The sequence below is a fragment of the Limulus polyphemus genome, unplaced genomic scaffold (assembly GCF_000517525.1).
Source record: "Limulus polyphemus unplaced genomic scaffold, Limulus_polyphemus-2.1.2 Scaffold933, whole genome shotgun sequence".
Taxonomy (NCBI): domain Eukaryota; kingdom Metazoa; phylum Arthropoda; class Merostomata; order Xiphosura; family Limulidae; genus Limulus; species Limulus polyphemus.
The window spans coordinates 290,515-300,916 of NW_013666543.1; the positions used below are offsets into that span (position 1 = coordinate 290,515).

Consider the following 10,402-nt stretch of genomic DNA (forward strand, 5'->3'; position numbering starts at 1 on the left):
ATCCATTACATCTGTATCCTGCGTCAGTTGTCTTATAGAAGAAAAATAGACTAGTTATTGCATTTTCTTTTTTTATTTTGGCATCGAAAAAGGGCTTTCAACTGCGCACTGTGTGAGCTTGCTATGTGTTTGCGCCGCCTAGTGGCAAACTTATTCGTTATAACACCACGTTATAATACTAAAGAACTTGACATTCAGTTCACAACTTCAGACGCACGCGTTAGCAGACAGCGTTGTCTTCCGCACGTGACCACTAAAATTCTACCTGAGAGTATGCTAACTGCGACCATGCTACTAGTTCTACTGATAGCCGGTAGTGTAGGGTCTGGTCTTAGCGAACAGAATGCCATCAAACATTTCGACGTACAGAATATAGATCAAGCAGAACTAGATGCTTTGCTGAAGTTTGCTGTCAGAGAAATTGAAAAATTGAAGCTGGATCATCACGAACTAGACGAGTGCCATGGTCTAGAAGTAGCCAGTATCTTAAGAGGAAGAAAACAAGTAAGTTCTTAAAAAAATAAGGAGAAATCGGAGAGCTTGTCCTGTATCTTATCGACGTTTGACCTTTGAAAATTATAACTCGTATTTTCCTCACCTGGTTATCCTTTTATCCAGTACTCCATCATTTTAATTAAGGTCAAACACAAACTATTTTGAAATTAATATTTTAGTAAATATTGAAACCAGGTTCTGTCGATTTTACTGTCTTTTACTGGAATGATTCATTTGTATTCCCGGAGTCCACTGATATCAAGTATTATACATATGGATTTAAAATATAGCTTTATTATCCCTTCATTTTGGTGTTCAAATCATACATAATACTGAGCACATCACAAAAGGGTGTTCAAATCGTACATAATTTCCAGCCCATAACAAAAGGGTGTTAAAATCATACATAATATTCAGCACATCACAAAAAGGTGTTCAAATCATACATAATATCGAGCACATTACAAAAGGGTGTTTAAATCATACATAATATTTAGCCCATCACAAAAAGGTGGTCAAATCGTACATAATTTCCAGCCCATAACAAAAGGGTGTTAAAATCATACATAATATTCAGCACATCACAAAAGGGTGTTCAAATCATACATAATATCGAGCACATCACAAAAGGGTGTTTAAATCATACATAATATTTAGCCCATCACAAACGGGTGGTCAAATCGTACATAATATCTAGCACATCACAAAAGGGTGTTTAAATCATACATAATATTTAGCCCATCACAAAAGGGGTGGTCAAATCGTACATAATATCTAGCACATCACAAAAGGGTGTTTAAATCATACATAATATTTAGCCCATCACAAAAGGGTGGTCAAATCGTACATAATATCTAGCACATCACAAAAGGATTTTCAAATCATACATAATATCGAGCACATCACAAAAGAGTGTTTAAATCATACATAATGTCGAGCACATCACAAAAAGTCGTAATCAATTAAAATATTCTATTGAGAAATGGAACAATTTTGATTTTTCTTTAATTTCGCGCCAAGCTACACGAGGGCCATCTGCGTTAGCCGTCCTTAATGTGGCAGTGAAAGACACCTAGTCATCACCACCCACCGCCAACTCTTAGGCTACTCTTTTACCAACGAATAGTTGGATTGACCGTAACAGTATGATTGAAAGGGCGAGTATGTTTGATATGACGGGGATTCAAACCCGCAACCAGCAGATTGCGAGTCGAGAGCCCCTAACCATCTAGTCACAACAGGCCAAGATGGAAAAAGTTTTTGTTTTTCACCACTCATTATTTTTAAAAACCCGCCCCAGCTTGATGGCGGAATCTATAAGTAGTGTTTTTTAATTTCTTTAATATAGGAGAATTGTACTTCTAAACAATTAACTTTCATTGTAATTGCAAAAAAAAATCAAAAAAATCGTAAGACCTAAAAAAAAAAACAGTCGTAAGACCTAAAACAACAACAACAGAAAAAGACCGAACCCCGGAAAATGTTTGAAGTATTATTCCTTTTCCCTCATGATGAAAGACAGATGTCAGTAAAAATCGCCAAGGGAAGACAGATGTCAGTAAAAATCGCCAAGGGAAGACAGATGTCAGTAAAAATCGCCGAGGGAAGACAGATGTCAGTTTAAATAGCTGAAGGAAGACAGGTGTAAGTTTAAGTCGGTTTAAAACTGGACATCAAACCTAAATTCCTCCAATATCTTTTAAAACACAGGTATTAGATCTGGAGTATATTTAATATAAAATTAACCATAACGATTACGAACTCATTATTAGTCTTAAAACAACACATAATTACTTATACAATTGGACGTTTATTATCTAGTTATAACTGAGGATCTTGATCTAATATTATTTGTTATTATTTTGTGAGGGAAAACGTTTTAGGCAATAGTCTTCCTTATCATTAATAGATCCTAGAAGAAGAAGAAAGAAAACATCTTTCCTAAAATGTCAAATACCATTTATAAATGGTTAAAAGATAATGTTGTATAGTATAGCGTGTGCGTTAATAAGTTTGATAATCTATCTTTCAAGTTTGAAATAATGTAGGAGCAGAACAGAGTGGGCTTTGTTTGTTTTGTGTTTAAGCGCAAAACTACATATTAATGTAGCTGCGCTATGCCACCGCTAGTATCGAACCTCTCGTTTTAGCGTTATAAGTTCTCAAAATTATCATTGAACCACCAGGGGGCAGAGTGTGATGCAAATGAATATAGATAAATCTGAGGAGTTGTGGAATACGTTCGTCAACTAACTTTGATATTTAATTTTCAATAGAAGAAAAAGTAAGAATTAGGGATCTATTGAGTGCCTCTCTAAGTTCTTGTAACAGAGTTGGCGCAGGTTGGTGGCAGCACTATATAAATTTCTCCTGCTGGCGGTAAACTTGAGAACGTATTATGCCATCTTGTCACCTTGCTTCGCTATGAAGAATTCAGAGGCACTCTTGTGTTGCACAGGGGTTTTAAACAAGGAAATCACCCAGCTATGTTTCTGTAAAAAACAAAAAAAAATCATAGAACATGGGGACACAACCTAAACTTAAATGGAATTTTGAAATGAAAAGATGAAAGTAAACTCCCCAGTTTACACAATACCGTTGCAGGAAATAACAATGCTTGTTTTTGGTCTAATATACAGCGAAAAGTAATCTCTCAATGGAAAATTGAGAAAACTGAAAGCCGACTTTTCTCTTTATTTTAAGACAGTTTTAGTCATTGGGTTATCTGTGCTTTGTCTATCACGGGGCCCGGCATGGCCAGGTGGTTAGGGCTCTCCACTCGCAATCCGCGGGTCGCGGGTTCGAATCCCTGTCCCACCAAACATGCTCACCCTTTCAATCGTGGGGACGTTATATGTGACGCTCAATCCCACTATTCGTTAGTAAAAGAGTAGCCCAAGAGTTGGCGGTGGGTGGTGATTACTAGCGGCCTTCCCTCTAGTCTTACACTGCTAAATTAGGGACGGCTAGCGCAGATAGCCCAAGTGTAGCTTTGCGCGAAATTCAAACACAAACAAAACCGTTAAAATTTGTATCACGGGTATCGAAACCCGGTTTCTAGCGTTGTAAGTCCGCAGATATACCGCTGTGCCATTGTGAAAAGACTATCATAAGATTTAATTATGCATTTATGTATTTATAATATATAATTTATGCCTAGTTGCAACGATACTGATATTATACGCAATAAAAGTTCCCACGTGTCTTGCTGATAGAAATTTTTCATTGAAAGATCGAGGGAAAGACATTACTGGCCTTAGTCCTTTTTTTACCTGTACTACTTTAAAAGGTGAACAGTCGTAAACAAAGAAATTGTAAAAAAAACTGTTCTTTTTAAAAATCGTTTTGTTATTATATACCTATAAAACACAGAAGAGAAAGAAACATAACTGCAATTAAATACTTAAACAGAAAATTGCCGTGAGTCTGCTAAACAGTAACTTAGAAAACAGTTACACAGCTTACAAACTTATTTAAGATAAATATTAGTGTAGTTCTTGAAGTGAATTGAGATAAATCCAGTTCATCTCTTTTCTTTTTTTGTTAGCTTTCAAAACGCTTTAGAATTTTTATCTAGACAATGAGTGTTCTAAGCTGTGCTGACTCTCGCTGGTTTCGACATTTACCATAAAATGACTATAAAATGAGCTATATATCAAAAAGCATTTGATCAAAAATATTCTAGTGTTTACAGATTTAAAATATTGAGTTACGAGTATACAAATAGTTTAAGTACTTTATTAAAAATAAATGGGACAATTGTCTTTCAAGAGTTAATATACAAGGATTTAAGTCATAATGACACTCAAAATCATGACGTGTGGAAAGTTAAAAGAACATAAGCGTGAGCACCCAGATCCTGAAAAATAAAATATGAAAGCAATATTCAAGTATCAATGTTTGCAGTTGGAATGAAATCAAGAAAGGAAAGAATAAAGGTGCTTATATTATTTTCTTAATGTTTCAACTTATTAAAATATTTTTTTCAAAGATAACATTCCAAACATATTGCCAACACTTTTGCAAGATCTCCCCGCATATTGTTCTCCTCCTTTCCTTATTTTAGAGTCGTTTATAACGCTTTATGTCTAAATAAGTTGGTGTTTAGCCGCATCTGTTACAATCTCCTTCCTCAGATCTACCAAGCTAAAGTTGCACCGTTCAAAATTCCAGGACATTTGTCATGAAATAGTTTTCTTAGGATCAACACTATTTAGATACTTAAAATAAAATGTACCTCTTTCACATTCTGATAAGGGTGAACATTTTTGGAATCTTAAACGTCTAATATTCTAACTCCCCTGTAAGTTTGCACTTATAATTAAATGAATTATTCTTGTAGTGTTCATTTTATGAGTTGTTTCTTTCTTACCTGAAAATAAATACTTATTTTTTGGGAACACTTTTTCACAATAGGCATTTTTCGACTATTAATAATATCAAAATATAACATAGATCCATTATGTAAAATTCATTGGCTAGCAATATGATTTTGAATAGACCCGTTATGTAAAACTCACTGACTAGCAATATGACTTTGAATATTAACGAATTTTATCCAGATGTTTTTATCCTTGTTGTTACCACATCAGATTATACACAGGAATGTTTATTATTCCTTCAATTGCTTCGCAGTTAGATACAGATTATTTAAACTCGCGTAATACAAATCTTCTGAAAGCCAATTAAAAACGACAGGAAGTGACATCATTCTAACAGGAAATGACGTTGAGGTATTATGTCAATAAATAACAATAACAGTTTCGGCATGATTTCATAACGGTTTATGTGTGTGTGTATATATATAACTAACTGATAGTTGAGCACATCTGTTAAATTGATTATTTGAAGCCATAAAAAACATTCATGTTTACTAACACTATTCCTAGCGAGAAGGTCTGTTGTTTTATTTACAACGTGACAAGTTTTGTTATCACATAGCTTCAATCATGCTTGATAACTTCAAGGGATGAACATGATTTAATTTTCTCTCAAGTTGCTAAGCAGCATTAATCAAAAGGAAATGTTTTCACTATTTTCATTTCATTCACGACAGTTGCCATAACGACGATTATTTTCAGGAGAAACAAAGTACAAAGAAACAGAACAGTATTTAGGAGATTAAGTGTCCAGAAGAAACCCGTAACAACTATCACTGTAAGAAGTAGAGGTTATCTAAAAAGTTAATTGCTTTCTATAACATCACTCGTTTATATATTCTTATATTCACCATCATCATTGTATGTAATGTTACAATTGTGTTTACTTGCTGTTAAATGGTTTTGTTTGTTTTGAATTTTCGCGCAAAGCTACATGAGAGATATCTGCGCTAGCCGTCCCTAATTTAGCAGTGTAAGACTAGAGAAAAGGCAGGTAGTCCTCACCACTCTTATAACGCCCCCACGGCTGAAAGGGCGAGCATGTTCGGTGGGACGGGGATTCGGACCCGCGACTCTCTGATTGCGAGTCGAGTGCCTTGACCACCTGGCCCATTCCGGGCCTGTTAAATGTAAAGCTACAAAATGGGTTATTTGAGCAGTGTTCATGACAGGTCAGGTATCGAACCTCGATTTTAAATGTTATATGCTCTAAAACTTGCCGCTGAGCCACTAGATGGCATAATATTGAAAATAAATATTGTGGCATTTTTTCTTTCAGCAGTTACTGTTTCAGTATTTTTTATGCAATGTTTAACCGGACAGCAGCGAAACAGAAGTGTGTGATGAAAGCCACAGAGATGAAACGGTGAACTAAGTCCTGATTAGATAGATAGCTAAATAAACAGCTGCATATTTTGTTGAATTAGTAGTAATTAAATACAACACCATCTAATATTCATGGTTATTATTTTATTTGAACACAAATATAACTAATTATCTTTTAGCTGATATTAACGCTTTGCATGTTACTGTTACACGGAGTAACAAAATAATTTCACCCTAAGTTATTATCTATAAGCAAAAGTATCCGTCCCCAGTGACAGAAACAGTTAATCAATCACTTTAAATTATTTCACGGACTTTAAAAGGTTAATTGTATTGTACTCTTGGTTTCACTCAGAGCCAAATCTCTGAGATACCTATACAGCCCACCTCGAAAAGTAATTGTTGAGCATTTCAGTCATGCTAAGAGCCGCCCACAATTAACATACGGAAAATCTATATTTATATTCTTTAAGTTACGTCACATTTTGAAATGTGAACGTGTGCGCAGCTTTTCAAACGGGAGACAGACGAGCGCTCAGACAGACACCACAGTTTGAAATATATATAAGATTATTACACACTAAGAATCCTATCTTTAAGCATGCTTTGTATGGTACTTTTACACTCAGCTACAAAATAAGTTAATCCTAAGTTAATATCTATTGATATATTCGAACGCTGCCATCCAAACTTTTACTTGTTTTTCGTACAAGTTTTTGATCAATATGAGAAGGGAATACCAAATTTAGTGTGTAAGTTTGGTTTATAATCTCCAGATGGCTGCCCATAGTAACAGTTTACTTTGTATATTATCCTTCATTTCAACGGGAGTAGCTATCTTCTCAATGTAGCTGAAGAGAGTTGATGATTGTTTAATTCTAAGTGTAAGACTTGACGAGGAGATTTGTTACACGGCATATCACTGTTGTTTAGTAGGTTTTACTTCAATAGATATATCTTTCAATAAGTTAAATTATACTGTTATTTTCTTTTCTGTAGATTCTGCTCTGGCCTTATTTACCTGTCCTACGATTATCTATATCTATGTTCTGGCCTTACTTATCTGTCTTGTGATTATCTGTAGCTTCTGGTCTGGTCTTACTCACTTGTTCTGTGATTATATGTAGCTTCTGCTCTAGCGCTACTTACATGTCCTACGATTATCTGTAGCTTCTGACCTTCTGCTCTGACCTTACTTACCTGTCCTGTGATTATCTGTAGCTTTTGATCTGGCCCAATCACAGGACAGGTGAGTAATCCGACCTAGTCATTAAAATTAACTCAATATTCTTTCGAAGGTAAGGAACTGTTATTGTATAATCTTCCTTGAGGTGCTCTAGATGAATGAGTTTGCACAATAGATATGTAAATCACATTCAACTTGAATGCCAGGTGTTTATAGAGGAGTCAAACAAGCACTGAAAGAACGATAGTAATAAGCGTCCACCTGGTAGCTACATATGTAACCAAAACATGTTGCTGATGTAAAGAGAGAAACAATCTCTAAGCTATGTCACCAAGAACTATAATTTCTAAAATCGCCAAGTCCAAAGAGCAACAGTGGCACAAAGATATTTTAACATGTTTGATAAGAACTGCCGCATATTGACATGCATTGTGAAACGAAACAAGTAGACAACACAGGCTCAAAGTTCAAAGTCATCATCAAGAGTTAGAAACAGCTGGACAGCACGAGCTTAATAACATACAAAATAAAAACTATAAAACAACTCTATTATAAACATACAAATAATGGGACTGCTGAAACTTTGTGGCTTTAAGCATTCAGTTCGGTGAGCTACGAAGAAACAAACATTCGAAAACCTTGAACTCTGATCATAATCCTGAAATAGAGCTAAGTTGATATGTAGTTTAAAGTGCTGTTACCGTAAACATATGAAAACATATCTACCACAGTAATGTTTCTGTTGTATGTTACTATTGGATCATTTTCATCTGCAGAACTAACAAACGAATTACATTTTTATATCTTAAAACGAAACATTCTTACGAAATTAAAACTGTGATTTAAAAGAAAAAAAAACTCCACAAAAAAAGATTGATGACTAATCATTTGTACTTAAAATCACGTGACGCAACATCAGAGGTTTGGTTTGCCTAAAAATTAACTGAAGAGGTTTGTTTGTTTGTAACTAAGCACAAAGCTACACAATGGCTATCTGTGCTCTGTCCACCACGGGTATCAAAACCAGGATTCTAGCGTTGTAAGTCCACAGACATACAGCTGTGCCACTGGGGGGGGCTGGAGAAGAGGAGAGAAAGACGAAAAGATACAGATAGATAGACAGATAGATATAACATAATCAGAAGGACTTTTTCCATAAATCGATGGTATTGTCTTTCACAAAATACGCTGTATTTATATATATATATCTATGTATAATATAAAATAGTGAATTTACTGTATACATGTATATGTATAGACACACATCTAGAAGAAGGGCCAGAGGGAAAAGACGGGAGAAAGACAAAAAGTCAGTAAAAGGGGAGATTGATGTATAGAAAATATTTTCGGGTATCTTGGAATGCTCGCAACCCAAAAAAAAAAAAATGAGAGGAGTGACTATTATAAAGTTATTAGGTTCGAAACAAGTTTTTGCTCCCTTATCGTCGCATAGGTAACATTTTCATTCATTTTTACAACTTATTTCAAATTTCGAAAGCTTCAACTCCGTAATCAGTATCAGTAAAATATATATCTTTATCATCAACGTGAATTAAAAATGGTGGCTACTGCCACCGAGTTTTGGCGCTAGCTGCATTGGATAACAAGAAGTCATGCTGGGTAGCGCCAACATCAAGTACTCAATATTAAATGTGGCCAATGTTGAAGTAGAATAAACGTGCAAGATACGTACCTATTAATATATCTATATATATTCCCTTTCAACTTACTGTTTTACATGATAGGGATAAGTGTAGGCTATCAAAACGTACACGATATGGCTATTGTTAGTACGTATACAAATTTTATTTTATTTTAGTTATTAATTAAGCAGAATAACTATAACATTTTAACCTATTATGTGCCTAGAAATATATAAATACAATGAATAAAACATAGTTTTCCTTGCTTGATGTAGGCTTTTTGCAATTTTCAATCTTAACAACAGCGATTACGTTGATTTTTATTTTTATCTTAAATCGATTTTTGACATTTTGGGGAAGTTTTATTAATATTATTTCAGGTCAAATTAATGAGTAATGTTGATCGAAAATAACTATATGCTTTACTTTTGGACATCCAAAGTATACAAAAATAAAATATTTCATAACCTGCTAAACCCTCGAGAGCTTTTAAATGACAATGTTAATATAAAGAACAGCATTAACTGGAAAATTACTTTGGTTTTCTAAATAAGTATTTGCATGTTTCGTGACGTTTCCGTGTTCGAATCATTAAACTTTGCTTGTTAAACTATTGTTTGGCATATAATATTCAATTTTTTTACACTTTTTTTGTTCTTTTTTTTTTACAAGCTAGAAGAGTTTAGTACTGGCCAAAGCATAGGTTCTTTTACCTCCAATTGTGAAGTCCCATTGCAGCACGTTTGTCAGTGCGTAGTACAGGTAGAGTAGCTTCGTCCTTAATTCCGAATTACCGACCATAGGAAGGAAACTGACCGGTAAAAACCGGTCTACTTTTTATTTTCTACTATATCTTAGAGGCAAATATAAAGGTTACAATCGCGGAGTGACCAAACAATGTTGTTGCCTGATGTATAACAGTAACACTAAATGTAGGGTTTTATTGCGATATACATTAAATAGACTTATAATGCACTTTTAAATACAGGCGAATATTCTTATTTGATTTTATGTTACCCATCTTTGTTATAATTGACATTAAATCAAACTATATAAATCTGATAAAGAATGAAATTTTGAGAAAATGTTTAAGTAAGAAACATTTTAAACAAAACTATAAAGCATATATTTGAATTTAAAAATATTTTTTTAATAAAACTTATAATTTATTATTTTGCATTCGTTAAAAATGATGCAGTACAAATATTTTTTATTGATACAAAAGTATTTTAGATTTAACATGAATTAAAAATACTAACAATATATACTGGTAACAGTTTTTGTCGCTAGGTGTACCGGAAAACAACGAAGTTATGCTGAACAGAGTTACTGTTCAGTAAGCCCCCCAGTAGCACAGCGGTATGTCTGCGGAC

General features: G+C 34.2%; 1 protein-coding gene across 1 annotated transcript in view; it reads left to right on the forward strand.

Annotated features, from left to right (window-relative positions):
• Window positions 1-212: 212 nt before the first annotated feature.
• The window catches only part of LOC111086224, a 70,138-nt gene continuing 59,948 nt past the window's right edge, over window positions 213-10,402 (forward strand). Inside the window, exon 1 of the mRNA XM_022388184.1 lies at window positions 213-504. Within this exon, the coding sequence (XP_022243892.1) occupies window positions 274-504 (231 nt within the window). The 5' untranslated portion in view covers window positions 213-273. The remainder of the gene's footprint in view (window positions 505-10,402) is intronic.